At 41.4% G+C, this 24,241-nt stretch overlaps 1 protein-coding gene across 3 annotated transcripts; it reads left to right on the top strand.

Annotated features, from left to right (window-relative positions):
- Nucleotides 1-5,521: 5,521 nt before the first annotated feature.
- On the top strand, nt 5,522-23,558 carry coq8aa (coenzyme Q8A, genome duplicate a). Of its 3 annotated transcripts, none has more exons than XM_054618361.1 (17): nt 5,522-5,572; nt 10,417-10,516; nt 11,505-11,587; nt 11,710-11,975; nt 12,070-12,247; nt 12,334-12,400; nt 15,902-15,976; nt 16,884-17,012; nt 18,253-18,338; nt 18,990-19,130; nt 19,477-19,558; nt 19,721-19,814; nt 20,554-20,695; nt 20,879-20,986; nt 21,083-21,148; nt 21,487-21,573; nt 21,745-23,558. In XM_054618361.1, exons 2-17 carry the CDS (start codon nt 10,423-10,425, stop codon nt 22,036-22,038), a joined length of 1,992 nt encoding a protein of 663 aa, XP_054474336.1. In that variant the 5' UTR covers nt 5,522-5,572; nt 10,417-10,422; the 3' UTR covers nt 22,039-23,558. The 3 variants fall into 3 exon arrangements, with proteins under 3 accessions (XP_054474336.1, XP_054474338.1, XP_054474337.1); XM_054618363.1 differs by having other exon boundaries at nt 15,902-15,967; XM_054618362.1 differs by lacking the exon at nt 5,522-5,572 and adding an exon at nt 9,600-9,630.
- Nucleotides 23,559-24,241: the final 683 nt, after the last annotated feature.

A 24,241-nucleotide genomic window follows, 5' to 3' on the forward strand; every position in this document is an offset into this window, starting at 1 on the left:
TGTGTCATATTTTGCTAGCAGGGTTAGCTTAGCTTATAAATAAATATATATATATTTATTATCTTTCTAGCAGAGAGTCAGATCACAGATGTTTGATACAATATAATATTTTCATAATGCTTATAATCCTGTTATGATGCTAAATATAAAGCGTTTGCTAGCAGCTGGTTAGCTTAGCTTAGCATAAAGACTGGCGACATGAGAACGTTTTTTTGATCAAACATTCGAGATATAATGTGTTTATTAGTGAGCTTTAGGGTAAGGGGTGTGCAGATTCCATTACCTTTGCATAGAGGCTATCTGTTTCAAGTCAAAATGCTAAACTAAGCTAACCAGCTGCTGTAGGATCATATTTAACGGACATATATGAGCGTGTTTTCACCTTTCCCAAAGTGTTAAATTATTCCTCTAAGACCTACCGTCTAAGCTATTGCTTACGCTCTCCAAGGTGCACTTATAGGGTTGTTTTGTCAGTGTATATTATATTGTTCTGGTTTTGCCGGCTTGTGTATTTATTTGGATTGTTCCTTTAAAAAAGTGTATATTTAGTGAAAAAAAAACCCATTCTGCTTCCATGTGTGAGTTCCATGAGATTTCTTGGATGATAGACGTCTGAGCTTGTATCAAAGTGGTTCAAACGACTCGGTTCAGAGTATTTCGTGACCTGAGAAGGCCCACAGTGACCCAGACGGCTGCTGCTTCATGGCCACATCGATTAGTGTGTTTGCATGGGAGTCATTTGCCATTCAAATCACACCGTCCACAACAGCAGCATCATCCGGAAGCTGGTGGGGAAAGAAATGACATGGTTCAGGAGCGTAGAGGTTGTGAATGAGGGAGACACTGCAGAGATGTGATTTTTTTTTTTTTTTTTTTTTACATGGAGGCCGGAGTGGACGATTAACCATTTAGTATATTTGAACGTGCAGCTTCTACAGTGCACGATTCATTCAAGATTTTACATTTTTTGTGCACTTTTATTTGAAGTGATCATTTCTTATAGAGGTTTATGACTTAAACGTCCTACGCACAATACTCTTTTAATTTGAAAAAATCCCTACATGATAAACGTTTTGGTATCCTTGAGCCTCAGGGTGAGAAGTTCACTCTTCATTTCCTGTAGTTTAAATCATTTACGTGCAAAACCTGTTGTTATAGACCCACATTTGACTATGTCCACTCTGCAGGCAGTTTGACTGAGATGTATTTACTTAAGAGCACCACTGAGCTCATTTAGTCTGTGAAAAAGTTATATCCCATTTACATAACAAAAAATACAAGATGTTTTGTGAGGATCTGTGGCGCACTCTGCTGCCACTTAGATGTCACTGCAGGTGGACGGTGATCTCAAAAAGATCAGGACCCAAATGTGCATTTTGGTAACACTTATTATGACGTCCATGTCTATAGAGCATTATAAACAAACCTATAATGTGCCTATAGCATTGTTTATTCATAGTTATGAGCACTGTAAATATTAATAATGCTCTATAACAATAATCATAAAACATTATGAAGCACTATATAATAACTTATAAGGTCAAGTGTCATAATACTTTATAATTGCTGGTCTTTCACAGACATTTTTTGCAAGGATCACAGTATATTATAATATTTTACAATATAATGCATTATAATCACTGTTATGATGCTTTATAATGTGATTATAAGATACTGTAAGTGGTCATTGTTTGCTTAAAGAATAATTTTGCAACATTTGTATTTTGTTCTTGCAAAGATTTAATGATATGACTACTTAGAGAAACTCTTAATCACAGTATAATTCAATACAAATAGTTTATTATGCATGAGTAAGGGAATTAGAATACACTAAGATCTTTGCAAAAAAGACTGACCAGTAATTATGATTTTATATGATATGGACCTCATAAAATGTGTTATTGATATAAAGCATTATGCTGATTATTAAGTTTAAACTATAAGAAGATTATAATGCATTATAAGTATGTATATTATGCATTATAGACATGGGTCTCATACAAAGTGTCAATGCTACATTTATTCAGGGGAAATTGCTTTTGAAGTGAAATTATAAATATCTCTTGCAGTTGATCCTTTACATGTAGATTTTATTCCAGTTATTAGATAAGATAAGATAAGATAAGATAAGATAAGATAAGATAAGATAAGATAAGATAATCCTTTATTAGTCCCGCAGCGGGGAAATTTGCAGGCTTACAACAGCGTAGAGTAAAGTGCACACAAGAGACATAGTAGAAGAAGACAAGATAAAAAATTAAAAATTAAAAAATAAAAATAAAAACAAAATAAAACAAGTATTATAAATAAGCAATAAAAAAAACAGTAGAAAAAACAACAATAACTGAAATATTATATTTACAGACAGAGAAAAAAACAACAACTATTTTAACTATTTTTAACTTTTTTAACTATTATTGCACAGTGTGATGTGTAATGTATTGCACAGGTTTTTATTGTCATGTTATTATTGTCATGTGGTCATGTGGTCATGTGGTCTGCTGGGAGCAGAGCTGGTTGTGCAACCTGACAGCAGCAGGAAGGAAGGACCTGCGGTACCTCTCCTTCACACACCGGGGTGAAGCAGCCGGTGGCTGAAGGAGCTGTACAGAGCTGCCAGGGTGTCCTGCATGGGGTGGGAGGTGTTGTTCATCAGGGATGACAGCTTGGCCATCACCCTCCTGTCTCCCACCACCTCCACCGTATCCAATGGACACCCCAGCACACTGCTGGCCTTCCTGACAAGCTTGTTGAGTCTCTTCTTGTCTGCTGCTGAGATGCTGCTGCTCCAGCAGACCACTGCATAAAAGATGGCTGATGCCACCACAGAGTTGAAAAAGGTCCTCAGGAGTGCTCCCTGCACTCCAAAGGACCTCAGTCTCCTCAGCAGATACAGTCTGCTCTGACCCTTTTATAGAGTGCCTTTGAATGATTAGTCCAGTCCAGTTTATTGTTCAAGTGAACACCCAGGTACTTATAAGATTGCACAATCTCAATGTCCTGTCCCTGGATGTTCACTGGTTCTGGAGGACAGTGTTTTCCCCGGCGGAAGTCCACCACCAGCTCTTTGGTTTTACCAGAGTTGATCTGGAGGCGGTTCCGCCGGCACCATCCTATGAAGTCCTGGTTCAGTTCTCTGTATTCCTTCTCATCGCCGGCGGAGACGAGGCCGACGATTGCAGAGTCGTCAGAGAACTTTTGCAGGTGGCAGGTAGCAGAGTTGTATGTGAAGTCTGATGTGTATATGGAGAAGAGGAATGGAGCCAGAACGGTTCCTTGTGGGGCCCCCGTGCTGCAGGACACCCGATCTGACTCACACTCCCCTATCCTCACATACTGTGGACGGTTGGTGAGGTAGTCCAGTATCCACGCAGTGAGGTGGTGGTCCACCCCGGTCTGCTCCAGCTTGTCCCTCAGAAGCAAAGGCTGGATGGTGTTGAAGGCACTGGAGAAGTCGAAGAACATGACTCTCACAGTGCTTCCAGCCTTTTCCAGGTGAGAAAGGCATCTTTGTAGCAGGTAGATGACAGCGTCATCCACCCCGATGCCAGATTGGTAGGCGAACTGAAGAGGGTCCAAAGATGAGATCACCAGGGGGCGGAGGTGCACAAGGACCAGCCGCTCCAGGGTCTTCATCAGGTGGGATGTTAGAGCCACCGGCCTGAAGCTGCTGAAGTCCTTGGCCCCGGGGTCTTTGGGACTGGTACCACGCAGGACGTCTTCCATAGCTGTGGTACCCTCCCCAGCTTCAAGCTCAAGTTAAAGATGTGCTCCACTATCCTGCACAGCTGGTCTGCGCAGGATCTGAGGAGCCTTGAGCTGATGCCGTCCGGACCCGTGGCTTTTCTCACCTTTATTCTCCTCAGTTCTTTTCTCACCTGGTTAATTGAGAGGGACAAGTTGGGGGAAGGGGGCTGTGTGCTGTAGGTTGTTGGAGTGGGGGTGGGGGTGGGGTGTTGGAGTGCAGTGTTTGAGGAGTGTGGAGGGGAGCCGAGTGTTGTGGAAAAGGGGGTGGAGGAGGAGGAAGAAGAGGGGGGTAATCCACAGGGGGTGCAGACGATGGGGGCTGCAGCGGCAGGGAGGTCTGGGTGGGGGGAGGGGTGGGAGGCTGATCAAATCTGTTAAAGAATTCAGATCATTCACCCACTGTTGGCCCCCCCCAGGCTGTTGGTTGGGCCCCTTGTGGCCAGACATCCAGACTCCGCTGATGTTGTTCTGCTGCAGCTGATCCTCCATCTTCGTCCTGTAGACATTTTCCCCCTCCCTGATCTTCCTCCTCAGCTCCCTCTGCACAGTCCTCAGCTCCTCCTTGTTTCCTGATCTAAAGACCCTCTTCTTCTCCTTGAGGAGGGTCTTTATCTCAGGATTGATCCAGGGTTTGCTGTTGGAAAAACACCGTACAGTCCTGGTGGGTACGGTGTTCTCCACACAAAAGTTGATGTAGTCTGTTATGGTGTCTGTGAGACCCTCGATGTCCTCCCCATGGGCATCACTGAACACTTCCCACAACAATACCTCATTTTAAAGTACAGTAATGATTGATATTTCAAGGTAATTGTGAATATTTATTTCATAATTTGTACTAACTACAGCAGATGGCAGCAGAGGCCCATTTCAAAGCCGAGGCACACTTGTTTTTATGATCGGCACGTGTTTGTTGGGTTTGTGTGTAAATGTGTCTGCTCATTGGCCGCGTGTCCCTTGTAAAAAAACAAAACAGACTTTATGACCAAAAATACAGCGTCAGGCTTTCGGATTCAGCACAAACATGCACTTTGTTGTTTCCCTGCGTGATGAACCAATGAGAAGCCGCGTTTCAGTCCCCACCTCCCTGTCAAAGGAAGACGAGGACCAATAGGAGCAGAGCATGGAAAAGAGGGCGGGGACAAACCAGAGCCGTGTGTAGATAAAGTTAAGCGATGCGATGGGAGATAAACTGTAAACTGTTCTGCCTTTTAGATTAGATTTAAAGGATATCTTGTTATCCCAGAGGGCAAACTGAATGGTGAAAGTGATACAAACAGCTGATTACATGTACAGGACCAGTGAAAAGTGTGGACACACCTTCTCATTCAACTACTTTGAAGAATCTAAAATATAAAACATATTCTGGTTTGTTGAGCATTTGTTTGTTTACCACATAATTCCATATGTGTTCCTTCATAGTTTAGATGTCTTCAATATTAATCTACAATGTAGAAAATGTTTTAAATAATAAAAAAATGAAAGAAAAACCATTGAATGAGAAGGTGTGTCCAAACTTTTGACTGGTACTGTACATCTGCAGAAAACATAAAAAAAAACATAGCTTTATTATTATTATTATTATAATGCATGTACTGTTTTATTGTTGCATGCATATTTGTCTAAACCATACACTGTGTATAATAAGTATGCTGAATAAAAACAAGCTTGTCCACACTGTGCACGGTCACGTATGCGCGTTTGTTGCGTAAATTCACGGCTCTGGGTGCTGGTTGGTAAATAAGGTTTGACCTCGTGGTGGAGACATACTGGATTAAACTCTGCCTGCAGCAGCAGAAACAACACGGGAGGGAGACCACAGCTACTGGTGAGTGTCTGCTCTCACAAATGAGCATTTATTATGTTTTTAAATAGGATTTATGTATTTTAAATAGTGTTATTCGGTTCAGTCCTGTTATGATCTAGTTGCACAGCTTCCACACCTCCAGCTGGTTCTGCACAATCCTCTGCAGCGTGCTGACGTGCATGTTGTCTGTTTGCTGCAAAGCCACTTCTGGAAACTTTTATATATTTATATATATATACATCATTTTATTTATTTTATTTTATTTTTTTAATCTCAGTCCTTATTTTGAAAAGCAGCTTTAATAAACACCAGGTTTACAGTGTGGCACGCGGTTTGTTATGGAAGTGAATCTAGTGGCTACACGCCCACGAGGAAGTTCATAATCACAGTTTTTGTTTTTTTTAATGGGCCACGTTTGCTGGTTTGAAGGATTGTTGTACCTGACTGACTGCACGTAAGTTAAGAGGTTTACTTATTTTAATATCATTTGCATATTATTTTGGCAATCATCTTAATGCATTGATCTTTTTTGCAATTAATATTCACTTGAAAACATTGTTATTTTTAAAGTACTAATAAGATGTAGGAGTAGTGTTACATAGTGTGTGTGTGTATCTGCATAATATTCCAGTGTGAATGTGTAAAATCTTCCTATAATGGAAAAACTAGGCTTACATCTGACATATTCAATATTTTTCTATTAATGTAAGCTTCCTCTTACATACACTAATAAACCCTAATACATTTACACTGCATGTGTCTGTGTGTGGAGTATATATGAGTTACTTAGAACATGAGCCGTGTAATATGACATTTATACTAGAGCATGACCTCTACGTCCTCTGATGTATTCGTAGAGGTTGTTTATCACTGCCAATAAATAGAAAGAAGTTGCAGCAAACATACATAATGTGTGAGTCAAGTCCCTTTTTAGATAGTTTGTCCTTTAACCAGCACCGACAGGTTTATTTTTGTCGTGGCTCAGAACAGGCTACACTAGGTCACAATGCTTTCATAACCAAAGTTATGGACTCCTTATCAGAAAGGTTTGTGTATATTATGTAGTGCTGCTCCCTCTTAGGCGACTCGGTTGTTTTGATCTTAGTCGACTAAGATTTCTTGAGTAGATAAGTCGTTTTTTATGCTTTTCTCAGGCTGAATGAGTTAATCTTCTTAAGTAAACACAAGATTTAAAGTAGTGCTATTGTGTGATTCATATGTGGGACAAACTCAGTGTTACTGATCTGTCGATTAAATTGAATAGTAAATTAGTTGATAAAACCATATGATTGTTAGTTCACTAAGAATTGGATTTTTTAAAGCCGAAAACATTGATAGTAGCTTTAAAAATCCAGTATTGATCAGGCAATTAGCTGCTAATTTCCACTGTGCTGTGTTTAATGCCGATACGAGAACTGTCAAAATCGATAAGTATTTTACTAAACTAAATTAAAAAAACTACTAATACTGATTTATCGATTTTTCAAAATAGTTGTTGATTAATTTAATAGTTGACAACCAATGGATTCATCGCTCTAGACTCTCCTCTGTGGTGTGGTCTTGAAGGAAACGTGGTTTTCCTCACGTTTACCCTCTGCCTGTGGTGGTGAAGCAACCGTTGTGGTTTTTCAGTGACGGTGGAAATATTCCCCACATTTGGCTCAAGGTGAAGGGCGGTGAGTGGAGGCTGACGGTAAGCCATGAGATGTACAGCATTCAGATATAGACACATGTCGCTGAGATGCCTGGCTATTTTAATAGTGGTGAGTCAACAGCTTGTGGAGGGCAAAAGGAGCCCAGACAACAACTGAGGCTTAGCTGTGTGTGCGTGTGCGTGTGTGTGTGTGTGTGTGTGTGTGTGTGTGTGTGTGTGTGTGTGTGCGTGTGTGTTATCCACACAATAACATGTGTAATCACAGGCCCGGCCTCCCATATACCTGGTAGTGAACTCTTCCCCCACTGGGCATCCAAACTGGCCTTTTTAGTTCTCCTCTAGTTACATTTGTATTCAGGTTATTCAACTATTAAGTGTCCTCTCTCTCTTTTAGATTACTTTTTAGCACCAATGCAGAGAAAGCAAGCAGCTTGTAAACACGTACTGAGGCGACACACCCACATTGACAAATGGGAAGTTGCTCAATCGATTGTCATTTAGAAATAATGAGTAAGACCAGATTTTGCAAGTTGAATTTATTTATACAGTGTTCACAGCTCTGAATCGTGCAGAAACGCACATGTAGTTTTACATTTCAAGGGTGTTGTTGTAGCCATGCCTGCTGCACAAGATTTAATATTTGCGGTGAACATTTGCATTCTGCAGCCCTGTGTGCTGCTTTATGTCAAAGGGGTAGGGTTGGTAATCTCCTTCAAAAACATCAAACTTTGTTGAAATTCTCATCACATCCTGACGGCAATCAATGAATCCAATGATCTTAATGTAATGATTGGACGGTCTACCTGCCTCTCTAACAGCTGTGAGCGAACAATAGCCAAGTTCGTTGTTTACATTCATAATGATATGTTTACGTTCATAATGATAATTTTGAGTTTAGAGGGAGGCCTGAAGCGTCTGGCTCTCGGTGTTGCCGACTCAGTGACTTCTGGAGCTGGTGCTGCTAGCTGCTTTCATTGAAAAAGAGTTGGCGAATTTGAGCAGTTTTTTTGGGTTGGAAAAGTTTTTAAATCAAGTGTATTCTTGCTAGTTTCTCTAGAATCCTAGCTTTAATAGGCTCCTTTGTCTCAATACAAAACCTTCGACCTTAAATCCCATCCGACTAGAATATCATGCAGGATCTTGCTGCAGTGTTGAGCTGACTCAGCATAGTGATGTGGTAATTGTTTTGACAATAAAGTACCAAGAACAATATTTTATTTTATTTTAATGATATTTCAAACATGCCGTAACCTGCAGTATAACTGATTTCTATACTGTATTCTGTTTATTTGCAAAGGCTGACTCTTTATTTGTTCTTCTCTGGGTCCAAAGACAGTCTTCTCTGTTATTTGTTCAGCTGGAGACATTCTGGCACATCAAATCTTTAATTTGTACACTGCCCTTACTCAGTGCTTGTGTGGGACCATAGTCACCCGATGAGATCGTTGTATAAATCTGTGTGTCATCTGTATATTTATGGTGAGACATTTTGTTGTTTGGCATGAACTGTGCTGTTAAGAGCACTTAGATGTTGAACAGAGGAGGCCTGAGAATGGAGCCTTAAATGTTAAGTCCCCTTGGAGACGGTTTTGTCCTGATTATAGCCCCGTATTGTGTGTGTGAGCTCCGTAACATGCTGAGTCAGCCCATGGTTACCCAGAATTCAACACAGTTCTTTAGTGCGGCTGTCATGGGAGTTGCCGACATTAACGTTAAAGTCCCCACAAATAACTACAGACAGCAGTTCACCAGCAAAACTTGGCAAAATATTTAGGTGGCCTGTGGAGCTTGACGTGAGGAATTGAGCTAAAGAGCAACATATCAAAAAGTAAATTTTAACAACACATTTTAAATGAGTATTGTTTCTTGTTTTCTTTCTAATTTGCGTCTTATACTTTCTCTTTTTGGGGTTGCTGTTGATCCCCGATCTTGTGTCAGGGAACCAGCTAAAGTCACAAGCCAAACCTATTGCAAAAATCTGAAGAGATGTGTTTCTGTTCATTATCGACCTATGGAAAATAATCATAAAAAAAAACACTTAAATCAGACATGAATTAGAATAAATAATGCACGTCTGTTTTATTTTCTGGGCTGTTTTTTGGCTGTCCAATCCTTCGTCTTAAGTCCAGCGTCTGAAAACACAGTGCAGCCTTGAAGCAGGACGGATGACCCACTTTCTTACTCTGTGTGTGTGTGTGTGCGTGTATATTTGTGTAGCGGCACGCACACAACTAGCACAGTGCTCTGACGCTTTCAGCAACCGCTTTTTCCATTGGCCCAAATCCCAGCCGAGCTGCGTTGAAGCATGTCGTCACACCCACAAAAGCGGCACCTGTAACACAATCACGAAAACACACACTCGGGAATACCGCAGATTGCGAGAGAGGAATGCAGTGGGCGCTCTCTTCCGATAAGAGAGGGAGAGGTAAGAGCTTTTACTTGTGTCCTAAATGGACCTTGAGATATGTTCATTATCACAGTTTCAGCTTAATGTGGCGTGCAAAGCTGTTTGAACTTGACAACTGTTTAACAAAAGTTATTTGGTTAGAAATTGAATACTTTAAGATAAACCTTTTGAACAAAAAACAACCTCACAGTTGCAGAGAGAAACTTTGGAGAGGAAAAGTGTAACAGCAAACCGAACGTGCACCCACATTCGCTCATGCACGGAAATATCTGGTACAGGCAGCAGCCGGAGTCACTCCAACTTTTCCCTACTAGTTTCCAGTGACACATCTAGTCCTGAACCACATGCACATATCTGCAGATCGCACATGCATGCACGGCATACCCCTTTTCTTTCGTGTGTGTGTGTGTGTGGTGCTCACACAGGGATTGGAGGTCATGAGTATTTTTAGACAGAAGTATTAAAGAGTCGGTCACCTCAAGATGTGACAGCTGTGTGTGCTTGTGAATGTGTGTGTTTAATGTTTGACAGCAGAATGTGTGTTGACGACAGGTTTTATGTCCTTTCCACCTGCCTTCTTGTCCATCTTTATGTCTTTCTTTGTGCTCGTATCATCTCAACTGACAAAGTGTTGTCAAACATTTAGATATGTGACATGCATTTCTTTCTTTATGTTGGGTGAACAGTATGTGTTTCTCCACGCTTCCAGGCCTGCCATGTTCGGAAAGAGATGCTGCATAACTAACGGTGATATTCGTCTCATGTTGTCTTATTTTCCTGTCCTCTCTCTGTCTCTCTCTGTAGTCAATCATGGCAGGTGATATGATGCTACTGATGCGAGGCTTGGCCAAGTTGAGCCAGGCGGTTGTAGAGACTCAGGGCAGCACCATGCGCAGTGGAACAGGTACGCTCAACACACCTGTTGTTTACAAGGAACCCATAAAAGAAGGAAGGGTCATTACCTCACTGAACTCACATTGGAGCTAAGCTAATAGTGTTCTACATGTATTTGATTGTAATAGAGCATCTTATCAATAATAACTCACTTTTTTTCCCCTCTCCTTCCGGTGTTCCACATGGGACCTTATTTTGAAAGAAATATGTACTGTAGTCAATGGTCGAGGGACAAATATGACTTAATGACACCCGTCCTTTTGAGCTTGACACAATGTCAAGAAAAAAAAAAAAAAAGTTTCAGCATCTCTCTTGGAGCCACTCTTAACTGGCCTGTTAGCATTTCCAGTGCACTCCATTCAGATATTTAACTAACTTGCTCATTGGCTCACATGATGGCAGGCTAGCTTGTGATTAGCTTTACACATTGGTTGAAAGCTGTTGTCAGCAGAAATGTAAACAAGCATGAAGAATTCATAATGCACTATTTTTTTTTCCTACACTGTAGCCTGCTATACATATCAAATGCTTGAAATAGAAACATGTAAAGTGTTTAGTTTTGGAAAAGGAGTGGTAACTGCATTAAAACCAGTAGGTTAGCTAGCCCGTTAACGCCAATACAATTCACCAACGGTTGGCTAGAATTGGTTGAACGGTAATGTTAGCAAAAATGCTAGCAAGGTGTTTTTGAGATTAAAGACTTGTACAATTCATTTAAGCGAAACATACCATTAAAATCAAAGGTTATACAATTAAATGTTATATTTTACACCGTTATTTGTTTTGAAAGGGAATTGTAACACAGCTAGTAAGCCATAGCAACATTTACAGAAATGGTCAGTAGATAGCATTTAGCTTGTTTGAACAGAGTCTAACTTTGATTTGTATTACCAGGCACTTTTAAGGGCAGTAATCATTTTGCTGTACGGTTAGTTTGTAGTGTACCGAAGAGCATATAAAGCTAATAACGGTATTTTATTTTGTTTATTGTAACACAGGGCTCCAAGGAGTTGGTGCTGCAGTCCAAACTGTCCAATCGGCTGCTGAGCAAAGCCTCTCTGCCGCTATGATGGCAATGCAGGTGTGTGCATTTGTAAATACTACTGTGCAAACTGTACTACTGTGCAACACGCTTTTAATGTCAAAAGAATACCATGAGTATGTTTTAATTCTGTATGCGTCTTCATGTGGGTGTCTGTCCAGGGGCTGACTGGCCAGCAGCAGGCGTCTTTATCGGAGTCCGAGTATGACTTCCCCCAGGACGACAGTGCATTCGCAGCTTCAGAGTTCAAGGGGGAAGATTTGGACTTTGCAGTGGATCAAACAGGAAGTAGTGACGGTTTCGCAGCCAGTCACAGCGCAGCAGCAGGAGCGAGCCATGTCTGCGGCAAACAGTCGTTGTTTGAGGGTTACAAAGATCCTAGCAAACAGTTTAGCGGACACACCAGATCCTACCACCAAGACGCCAGGTATGAATAGTGTCAATATCAATCAAGAGTGTACACGTTTTGTGCTGCTGTTTGGAGAATAAAGGTAAATCACTTTTGCTTTTACGTGTGGCAGACTCTTCTACAACCACAGTCTGAACAGGCATTTTTGGGCACAGCTGTACTGTCGGCATCAAGTCGGTCAGCTCAGGAGCTACCATCAGGACCCGTCCACAGTCGGAGGGCTTACCGCCGAAGACATCGAGAAAGCACGACAGGGCAAGAAGGTTGAGATCAAATCACACAAACAGATGGTAACTATTGTTCATTTTCTTATTCTAAATCACAAACTGGCATTGATGTGAATAGAAAGGTGTCTTGACTGGTCTTTTTTCTTTAGTTGAGCGAGAGAGCCAGAGAGAGGAAAGTGCCAGTGAGTCGGCTCAGCAGACTGGCCAACTTTGGAGGTACAGTAATACCGCTTCTTGTAACTCTGTCCGAATGTTGGCTGATTCATTGGGTGGTCTGACTGTACTTGTAGGTGTATGTGTGTCTAAGTGCACGTCTGCAAGTCTAAGTTTTTCCGTGGTTACATACAGCCGAGTCTGTGCAGTCAGGGAAAGAAATATTTTAGTAGAAGAGTCTTCATGGGACTAATTCCTGAACTAACATTTGCTGGATGAGAAATACCCGGTGGGTAGCGTCCTAGATAATTGCAAGTGACGAATAATTGTCTTATGATTTTAGAGACCCCGTAAAATTGAACTGTTTACGCTTTCAGGGGCTCCGAAGTGTCAATCAAAAGGTCTTGGACCGGCCCCGGAGACCTCCCGTATTTTGCACTCTGAATATTTTAAATAGATATTGAGGTATTGCTGGTTTGTTCTAGTTATGTGACAGGAATATGTTGGTGAACTTCTGGAAACTTATGCTTGTAATATAGTCTAACTGTAACCCACCACTTCCTCAACAAGCTGGGGTCATTGAGATCAGGGCAGTCAGTGTTGTGTATGCAACACACTTCCTTCTCAGAGTCTGTACAGTTAAAAATGCAGGCAAGGCAACACCACTGAATGTACACGCATATTTAAAGGCCGACAACATAGAGATAAGAGAAAATAAGACAAAACATAACATGCAGGAATGCCACACAGTACCTCACAGTATGTTGAGATTTAAGATGCGTGCACCTTTTGGCTTTTTAATGACCCAGTGACATCCCTCCTGCACCAACCACAGCTTTTACACATAATATCTATACTACTGTAACTATGTAAACATCATTTGCTGAGAAAATTCATGCCTCCCACAGAAGGATAGCATGAGACTGGACTTGCCTTTAAACAAACACTTATATTAATTAGGTCAAGCATATATAGCTCTTGTTGTTAATGATTGTTATGGTCAAGATAAAAACCTTGATAGTCGACCACTGAGAGAGAGAGAGAGAGAGAGAGAGAGAGAGAGAGAGAGAGAGAGAGAGAGAGAGAGAGAGAGAGAGAGAGAGAGAGAGAGAGAGAGAGAGAGAGAGAGAGAGAGAGAGAGAGAGAGAGAGAGAGAGAGAGAGAGAGAGAGAGAGAGAGAGAGAGAGAGAGTACAGCAGCAGCTGTTATGAAATCTGTGTGAGTTTGCGCTGCATATTGTTGTGTTAGTTAACCTTCTGTTTGGCCATGTTACCTGTTCTCTAAGCCTATTAGCTGTGACACAAAACACAAATGACTGCCAACTGGAGATAAAAGTATAACTAAAGATCTTTGATCGAAATGCTTTAAATATAAGAAACACATTTTATATAGTAATTCAAAATGTAGTTTAGCAAAAACTGCTTAGTTGTACTTACTGTTCATTACATGCATTTTATTAGCATTTGTCCGTCTTATCTATATGTCAACCACTGCTGAAAAGTATTTCATGTTATATTAAAAGGTTTGCTGATAAAGGCTGGTACAGAAGGTCTCCTTGTCTCAAAGTCATATCTAGACAGGATGTTGTTTCAGTGATAAGGTTATTCAAAGGCTCAAACACACATTCACACAAGCACATTGAAAATCCCCGGACACAGTTTGACATGACGGATCAGAGCTCCTAAATGCAGCAGCTCGTAGCTTCACTTCAGACGGATGACGGATCAGTTAACAGGTGGCCTAGATAGTTGTACAGAGAAGCTAAAAGCAAAAGGGAGAGGGTAAACAAACCTTTTAAAAAAAAAAAACAGATCAGAGTCTCGAATAATACGCTGCAGAATTTAGCCGCAGGTCAATTCAAACCAACTTGACTTATACGATCTACAACGAGATGCAAAAAATGCCGAGCCGGGGTCGATTCGGCATGTTGACAGTGGTAACATTTAGAAGGTGTCGCAGAAAAGGTGGGGAGGGGGGCGGAGGAATGTGGCCTCTGTCTGTCCTTCACTCTCCTGCTAAAATGTGTTGACCAAGTTATTCTTTTATGTTTTTTTCAGCTGGTCTGGTTTTACTCACAGTTGTGAGATGGTGGAGATAATGAATGCAGGTTTAAGGCAGTTCAGAATTCAGCACAGAATCATAAGTCTGTTGGCATGTTTCCCGGCAACAGTTATTATAGCAACCCTGCCTGGACGTCTCCGTCTTCATCTGTTGCCATGCATGCTCGAAAGGTTTCGCTGAGGTTTGTGAGGGGACGGGAGTAAATATTTGAGTTTCTTCTAGATCTGAATATCAAATGAAGGAACAGAAATAAATCTTCAGCTTGTTCAAAATGCTGCAGCTAGAATTTAGACCATATTACCCGTCTTAGCATATATATGCAGTGATTAATGCTAAGATCCTGAATTGATTTTTAGATTTGACTGATTATTTAGTTTAACACAGAATGGCCTAGCTATATTGCTGACCTTTTTATGAACGGGAACGCAGCCTTAGATCCTCAGGCTCTTTTGGTTGTTCCACATGCCAGACTAGAGACTAAAGGTGACTGTGCTTCCTCGATTAGGTCGGCTGTATTTTGAAATAACCTGCTTGAGGAAATTAGACAAAAAAAAAAAAATCAGTTTCATCTTTTAATGCCCTTCTTAAAACCTACTTTTATAAACATTCTTTATGTGACTCACTCTGATTCCACTTTTACGTTTGTTAATGATCTGTTAATGTTATCTCTGTTTGGTGATTAGTTGTTTACCTTATTTATTACCTTTTTATCTTTATATTATGGTTGTTGCTTTTGGGGTTTTATTGTTTGTAAAGCACTTTAAAAAATAAATAATTGGAAAGTAAGATTATTAATATTATTTTCTTTAAAACTGTGTAAGTAGTGCAGAGCAGTCACACACAAAGGGTTACATAACACTGTGTAAGGTTACTCAAGGTAAATATGTCTGAAATTGTGATGCACATCCTAATTCCCGCTTGTCCTGCTTGTCTGCAACAACAGAGCAGATTCCACATTTTTGACCGGAGAACAAAAGCTCGGTCGACTTTGTAAACAATGCTCTGAAGCAGGCTCTGTCCTGATTTGTCCGTCCACCGTTTATTTTGTCTCAGATTTGTCGCCTCAGAGACCGCTGACTCACCGATTATGTAATGCTGAGTTATGTGAGGTAGAGACCCGGCTTGGAGGAACTGTTTTTCTTTTCCATCATCTGCTGAAATAACCCCTCTAACTTCTTCAGAGGATTAAGTGTTTTAAGAGCTTAATCGTAAATATATTTTGACGAGTGCTCTAATTTCCATGTGCTATGTTGGGTTGGCAGCTGTTACAGTTCTGTTATTTCACTCTGCTGAGTTAATTTAGTGCTAATCTACCTGTGTTTGGTTTGTCTCATGAGTTCATATGTTATTTTGATGTGAAAAGCATTCCTCAGAGGCAACAGAGACATCGAACACTGGTGAAATACTCTGACAGGTTCAGGGTGAAAGTCTTTAAGTTTCTCTGTTACGTTATGACATTGTGTTGTTGATCTCTCTGTCTGTCTGTCTTTGTGTCTCCACCAGGTCTAGCTGTAGGTTTGGGGATTGGAGCACTGGCAGAAGTTGCCAAGAAGACCATTAGACACAATGGTACAGCAGGTATCACTAACAAGCCTACTAACACACCCACACTGGCTCACACAGTCTCAACAGGCAGCCTTTTTTACCAAACGGCTACAAGTTATTCATGTAAACAAACTCTTTTGCATCAATGCTCCGGTATTTTTGCGTGACTCAGACATTAGATTATGGTGTTATTTCAAACCTGTTTCAGTCTGAATGCATTGTACTGTTGATTTGTTTAAACAGAAAAAATCAGGTTTTAAATGCCCTAATAGAATAACATCTGAGAGTTCTGTGCCTGTAAGGACAGGTATTTTCTTTTATTGTGAGATTCTACAAACGCTTCCTCTTAAAGCTTGCATCATTTTTCAGTACCCATCCTTAATGCATGTTGCTACGTGCTACACACGTTCTGTATGCCAGAAGAGCACAATTTAGCAATTCAGCCGCCTCTCGCAGCAACCTGCCACCTAAACAAACATTCCTGCTCCGCTAATACCAAAACAGAGCTAAGCTGAAACAGCGTACGAGAGTAAATCTGTGGCGTTTGTGCGTCTGTTTGTAGGCTTTTATCTGTGTGTGTGCGAGTTAATCCTAGCAGGGAGGCAATGAACACCCTTAAGTGTGTGTGTGTGGGGGTAAATCTTAGTGAAAGCCTCTCAGCTTCAGACGCACAGAAACACTCTACCTGGCGACCTACTGACACACATCTACGAAAACATGCACATATCGTATCGTACATAAACCTTTAAACTATTGACAAAGATCAATCCAAATGACTTCACCTGTACACAAACTAAAAATGTTACATAGTTACAGTTATTTATGCATGTATAAAAAAATTCTAGCTCCAAAGTTTGACTTTAGTCTTGCGACACTGGTGTAAAAGGAGGCATTGTATGTAAACGAGAACCAACACCCTCTCTGTTTTGTGCCACTGCAGGTGATAATAAGAAAGGCGTCCTGGACTCCAGCCCCTTCCTGTCCGAGGCCAACGCCGAACGCATCGTCAGGACCCTGTGTAAAGTCAGAGGAGCTGCGTTAAAGCTGGGACAGATGCTCAGCATTCAAGGTGTGTGACAGACACTATACGCTCTTTTAAGAGTCGTGACATTGACCTGTTGCTGCACACAGACACAAATATGCAGGTAGCAGCAGCTGAGAATTAGTTGTTATGTAATTTGATGCTGGTTTGTGTTTTGCACACATAAGCCAAAGTTCAAGGGCAGAGGGCCAGCGGCAGTAAACATGCTGGCAGAGAGCTGGTGTATCAGGTAGCGGCACTCAACAACACATTCATTATATTTTGTTTATCGCTGGTTTCCTCACTGCTTGACTTTGGCTGGGCGACCTTTGTCCTTTTGCCAGTTCAGATGTTGGCGTATACTTCACACACACACACACACACACACACACAGTTCAGTGTAGTAAATGTGAGGGGAAAAAAAGCCACAAAAACAGTAGGAGCAGAGGAAAGGACGTTGGCTGCCCGGTGTTTGCTAAACAGGTTTCAGCACAGTGGGTTGACCTTGTGTGAATGTGAGCGGCTATTTGCAGAGCGGGACTAGCTTTACTTTGTCTGCAAGGTGGTGACAAGTTGATTCTTAAAACTAAAACGCTTGATTAGGAAATGGACAGAAAGGTCACAGAACAAACAAACTAATCTTTCTACAGAGTCAACTTAGACCACTAAAACATGAGTGCAGTGAAATAAATCTAGAGGGTAAAAATCACTGACATTTATCAGATGATTGTGAGTCCAACCATTGTACCCTTTCCCAACGATCCAAAATAACGTTTAACCTTTAGCGGCCAGAAGCTATTTTTAAGCTGATAATACATTTTGTAATACTGATTCCTCATATCAACAGCAATGTCAGCCAAATTATTTGTTGTAGTTGCCAAGCAGAATTATCTATTATTATAATTTATTGCTATTAACTTGTTGATTGAAATCAAACCTGGGAACTTAGTTATGTCACTTGGCTCAGTACGATTTTCTCTGGCTTACACTGTCAACTCCGGTTTAACACGGCTCAGTTGAGTAAATGCACAAATATTGTGAATGTATTGTTTTATTAAAGCCATATTCAAGGTGTGCATTATGTCTCGTATGACAGCTTAACGGACATCTCAAAGCAACGACGACGCCTTCAGCAAAAATGCTGCAATTAGCTTGTTTAGCCGTATTTGACGGCAGCGTTAGAGGCTCAGGGAAACAACACCTGTTGTCAGTTCAGCCGGCCTTACTCCTTATTCGACCTGCATTTCTGTCCAGCTCAGACCAACTCAGTTGTGTTTCTGTATTCCAGATGATGCATTCATCAACCCTCAACTCGCCAAGATCTTTGACCGAGTACGACAGAGTGCTGACTTCATGCCGATCAAGCAAATGACAGTAAGTGTCTTTTTCTTCTTCCTCTTTTTTATTAACTGGTATTTCAAGTTGGATGGATTGGAAACGGCTGTCCGAGTTGTAACTGATGATGTAATATGTCAAACAATATAAATTCTACCTTTAGCACCTTAACCACAGCCTCTTCAAGGCGGGTTAGGTATTACAGGTTCAACGTCTGTGTGTTGACAACCAGCACAGAGGAACCATTTAAATGTTTTTTATTGCCCAACTGCTGGGAGATCACTAGCAGCAGTTAGCAGCTAACCTTCAGAAATGGAGAATGGCAGTGAACGTGGGGGACAACGAGGTCCGGGAGCTTCTTAACCTCTGAGCAGAGGACAAGGACAAGTGTCCTAATAACGGGGAAAGTCTGAAGCGTGTGTTATATGTCACACTAGACACTGATGCTGTCGTGTTAAACGTCACGCCTCTTTTTGCTCCTGTGATGCCGCCGTTCTATCTGAAGTCCCACACCGTTGTTTGGTTCAGTGTGAAAAAGCAAAGCCTGCAAAACTCTGGATGTTCTTTGCGGCAGTATTGTAGAATCTCTGTGTGAAAGTGGTTTCTTATAGTATGACATTACCGTTATTATCATCAAGCCTCTGTAAACTCACTTTTAACCCTTATTCTAAATACTGTGTCCGTCTGCAGAAAGCGCTGAACAGTGACTTGGGTCCTAACTGGAGAGACAAGCTGGAATCGTTCGAGGATCGTCCGTTTGCAGCGGCGTCCATCGGCCAAGTTCACCTGGCGAAGATGAAGGACGGCAGGGAGGTGGCCATGAAAATACAGGTACGCTGTGAACACGCGTGCGAACACAGTACATTCCCATGTTGTTCAGATAACAACTGTAACTGGAGAGTTTGTCTCACACAGAATCTGATCTCTGAGATTGTTAGTCTATGCATTTACAGATTATCTGTTTTATTGCCGTCTTCATTGTTTAAAATAAATGCTTTTTGAATTCATGAAGGATTTGAAATTAAAATTACAAAGTATTATTTGAATCTCATAGATAGAGAAAAATTGCAATCTATGTGAAAGCTGTAAAAGTGAGATTCTGAATAAAAAGACCACATAAAAGATAGTTTGTTCCCTCATTTAATGATCAAATTAAAGTTGTTTTTTTTGTTCCCAGTACCCCGGTGTGGCTCAGAGTATCGACAGCGATGTCAACAACTTGATGACGGTGCTGAGTATCAGCAATGCCCTTCCTGAAGGTACACATTCCAAGAAACCATCTGTCAATCATGCAAACACTAGCATTCTCACCTTCTAATTCATACACAAACATGCACAACTTCACTCTTTGTTTGTCCATCTGCGATCTCTAACACTGTGCACTGTATCCCTCTGTATGTGTTGTCTTTGTTTTTCCGTAGGTCTGTTTCCAGAGCACCTGATAGACGTGATGAGGAAAGAGCTAGCATTAGAGTGCGATTATGTTCGAGAGGCCCAGTGTGCAAAGAAATTCAAGTGAGTCCCATGTAGGATGTGTTTTAGTTAGATTGAGACAGCCCACACAAAACTTTTCTTTAGCATTGCATTGAATCATAGCATGCATGTTTTTAATCACTCAGTTGTAACCACTGACGAAGGGGATTTCTTACAGATTGCTTATAGTTTATTATGTGAATAATAAGATTAAGAGAAAAATGCCAGTCAAGGCAAGAATTCAAAAGTGTATTTGTCAAGTAAAATGTGCAATGAGGTGCAATAAATGTGTCATACTGGTTGTGCTAGTTAAACGACTAGTAAAATAATTAGAAAAATGTAATATTAAAAATTCAAATTCGAGCTTAAAAAATTATAAAGACCAGTTCGTAGCTTGTTTTTGTTTTTGTGCTGGAATAAATGTATTGCAAGCTTTTAATGCATGGTTAGATGTATCCTTGTTTAAACCCGGGCCTGTTTAGACTCTAGCAGTGACTGCAGTGTGCTGTCTCTCTCTCATGGAGAGAACAGCAGAACAGAGACTCATGTTACATGTACACAAAGACTGGCTCATATCTATGTCTATCTGTCTATCTATCTATCTATCAAGTCTATAGCTAGTTATTCCATTCCCTCATTAAGTTTTTATCGATTTGCTTCAAGGTCAGAACCACTACAACTGCCAGCCAACTATATAGAGAGAGATTTATTACTATATATGGACTACATGCCTGCTTAACCTAGATTTATGCCTCTGTATTTATTCATCCGTCTGTTGCAGGGAGCTATTAAAAGACCATCCGTTCTTCTACGTACCAGAGGTGATAGATGAGCTGTGCGGTAGCCACGTCCTGACCACAGAGCTCGTCCCCGGGTTTCCCCTCGACCAGGCCGAGAGCCTCACACAGGAACTGAAGAACGAGGTACAGATGGCAAACCAGCGGATGTGATGTTCAGCTGAGTAATGTTTGCATTTGTCTGGGGAGTAACGAGCTGGTTAACGTGTTTAGAGGGATGAATGTCAAGTCCCCTCTTTCCTCACCACATTACATTCACTCTCTCTCATGGTTGACCTCTTCTTCACATGTATTTGTTTTCCGTCTCAGATCTGTCACAACATCTTGTTGCTGTGCCTCAGAGAGCTGTTTGAGTTCAGGTACATGCAGACCGACCCGAACTGGTCCAACTTCTTCTACGATCCCCAGACACACAGGGTGAGTCTGTCTGCGGGCTCAGAGCTGCTGTAACTTGATAGTCAGATTTGACAGAGTAATGGACATTTTTAAGTGATCATTGGATTGTCTCTCTAGGTGGCGCTGTTGGACTTTGGAGCCACGAGAGGATTTGACAAGAGTTTCACAGATGATTACATAGAGGTAAGTCAGTCAGCCTGGTTCTTTTTATTTCATTGCTAACAGGATCATATTTCTTGACCAACATTAAACTCCAGCTACTTTAACTCACCCACTGTTTACACACTAGTCACACCTCTACTGCTTTTATTAAGGTTGTGATTTTCTGCAGAAAAGACATTTTGAAACAGCAAGTGGAAAAAAGAAATGACATTTGAACTGTGGTTTAACTTGCAGTGTCAAGTCAGTACTGAAAAAACCTTAGTTATACAGATTGTCTTGCCATGCATGAGCTATTAAAACACGTCGCAGAGGTGCAGAGAAAGAAGCGATGGCGGTAACGGACATAATCCTGTTTGTAGGTAATCCGTTCAGCTGCCGAGGGCGACAGAGAGGGAGTTCTGAAGAAATCTATCGGTATGAAATTCCTGACTGGATACGAGTCCAAGGTAAATATCTCTAGATTTGGTCTGTCTCCTCTACATGTGAAAATAAAAAGTGAAATTGCGTGAGAACCGACTTGTTCATGCAGCAAATATCCCCTTTTTTTGTTTGTAAAAGTGACCCGTTTTACTGTGAGACTAAATCTGCGGTGCGTTTTTTCCCCTCCGTCTATCCAGGCGATGATAAGCGCTCACGTGGACGCAGTGATGATCCTCGGCGAGGCCTTCACCTCGGACACCTTCAAGTTCGGCTCCCAGTCCACCACGGAGAGAATCCACAACCTCATCCCCGTGATGCTCAAACACCGGCTCACCCCGCCTCCCGAGGAGACGTACTCACTCCACCGCAAGATGGGCGGCTCCTTCCTCATCTGCGCCCGGCTGAACGCACAGCTGCAGTGCAAGGACATGTTCCACGAGGCGTATCAGAAGTACTGGAAAGGCCGCACGCCGCCCTCCCACTCAGCCTGAGCTAAAGTGTCAGGTGATTTTTGGAGGACAGATCCTGGGGCCAAGCGGCAAAAGTCCAAGTCGTGTCGAGGTCGTGGTGAGAAGACGCACAACTGCAGAGCGGAGGCCACGTAAAAAACGCACTTAACTGGTCTGCCAGCAGCAGATTATCTCTCCCATTCTGGGCACCCCACTACCGTGAGCTTTCTGACAGGCACTTATTTGTAATTTCAGCCATCATTTGTTTTGTGTGAGAGGGAGCAGCGATGCGGCGTCTGGAGAGCGTTAAGACCGACCTCTAAATATGGCCCGGAGAGGACAGAACAGACTTGAGGTGGTTGGAAGGAGAGGGAGACAAACAGCCTTGCGTTTAGCAGATGAGGTGTAAAATGAATGTTAACAGGTTGAGATTTTGTCTCTTTTCTGATGTTTTTCAAGATGATTCTTGCGTTTGTGCTTTGCTGTGTTTTTTTGTGGAGTTTTTGGGCATCTGTCCAGTTTGCCAGAAAGGTCATGGGTGAAAATATGAAAAATTGATTGTATTAAGGAAGAGGACTGAACTCTAAATGTAAACCTGCAGTCATATGGTCAGTGTGAGTCACAGGATTGGCCAGGACCAACATAACTGGGAAGTTTGGTTAGATTGGATATCAATCATATTTAGACAGCTAAATAAATGCAACAGTTTTTGATGAGAGCTAAATTATTTGTCAAGATGTTGCCCAGTTCAGGTTCATATATTCATTTGTATGAACTGGAATTTGTCAGCGTTCACACGCAAAGAAAGGCTGACTTTTAACTTGTGTATTTACTGCATCAGTGTATTCATCCAGATTTCTGTTGCTGTTTATGACTTTTAGCATTTTTAGGGAGACATTCTGTGGGCAGAGAGTCTGTTTAAAGTGACCATTAACATGACTTTAAGGATCTATATGTTAAACAAACCTCATGTTAAAGAGTGATTTTACTAAGTTTCTGTGGATGAAAATCTATATTTCTATCTAGCTTTTTTGTTTAGTTCCAAAGCATTTATCCCATAAACTTCTACGTCCAAAAACCATATGAATCCATATTTCTCACTGTAAGAACGACCGAGCACATCAACCTGCGCTCAGTCATGAATGTTAATGAACTGGCGAGATGGAAGAAGCTCATCCTGATATCGCACAAGCTCAGCTCGTGGGCTCACCTGGTTTTCCAACACGTCGGTAATCTCTCCACGCTTTTTCCTCGGGTGTGAAATCCTCCCGTCACCTGGCTGGTGTGCAACTGTGAAACTTCTCTCTACTCTGCTGTGTGAAATACAGTGATAATGGTCTCTGGTGTGAAGCTGAAGAAAAAATGGTTAAAAAAAAAAGAATAGAGAAAAATAAATAAAAATCAAGGTGCCTGTAGTCTCCAGTGGAAGGCTTTTAGCTTTAAATGTCAACTTTATATTTCATGTCAAGACTCGGTGAGATGAGGGTTTAAATTTTCTAATCAAGCTGAAAGTTGTTCTAAAGATATTGAATGAAAAGAGTAAATGTTTGATCTATACTTGTCATGTGGCTCCGTGTGTTCTTTTGTCTGTGTGATATTAAAACTGTCAATCAATTTAAAAGCACTGCAGCCCTTAAAAGAAACAACAAATAGTGTGTCAGTGCAGTTAAAAAAAACATAGATTTTATTCTAAATATAGCCCAGATTTTGTTCGTGTATACTCTACTGTAGGTCAAAAGGTTGTCATGTGTGTTTGGAGGAGATATAAACAGAGTAAATACAGTAGGGAGAGGCAGAGAGAGAGATGGCTTTCCCTTATTTAGCAATGTCTGGGCCAGCAACGAGGGGAAACTGGCAGAGAGCCTGGCAAGTGAGAACACACACAAATATTCAAAAGACATGCACGTAAACGAAAGGAAAGCGATCGGTAACGCACACACACATCCTCCCCACCTGTTTTCCTCTCTGAATCACCCTCAACCACGATACTTTTTGCATGTTCACACTTTTTCCGCTGACTGAACTTTTGTTTAACACTTGTAACAGTGTCACAGTCTGTTGTAGTTCACCTCAGCGTCCAGCACGCGGCGCTGTTTTGTTTCCACACAAGCGACTTTAACAGAATAAAAGCTCCATTAGTTCCTGAAACACTGACATCAACCCAATAAAAGAGGAAAAACATAACCAGCCTGCAGCCAGACATGAAGCTGGCTGTAAGAGTGTAATTTCTGCTTTATTAAACAAT

This window comes from Anoplopoma fimbria, chromosome 18 (assembly GCF_027596085.1).
Source record: "Anoplopoma fimbria isolate UVic2021 breed Golden Eagle Sablefish chromosome 18, Afim_UVic_2022, whole genome shotgun sequence".
Classification (NCBI taxonomy): domain Eukaryota; kingdom Metazoa; phylum Chordata; class Actinopteri; order Perciformes; family Anoplopomatidae; genus Anoplopoma; species Anoplopoma fimbria.

What these genes read in the sequence shown, in the direction of transcription:
- coq8aa (XM_054618361.1), top strand. Translation starts at nt 10,423, where the DNA reads ATGGCAGGTGATATGATGCTACTGATGCGAGGCTTGGCCAAGTTGAGC. An exon ending in CAGTGTGCAAAGAAATTCAA is followed by an intron (nt 19,815 to 20,553) that starts GTGAGTCCCATG and finishes CGTCTGTTGCAG; the next exon opens with GGAGCTATTAAAAGACCATC. An exon ending in TCACAGATGATTACATAGAG is followed by an intron (nt 21,149 to 21,486) that starts GTAAGTCAGTCA and finishes TCCTGTTTGTAG; the next exon opens with GTAATCCGTTCAGCTGCCGA.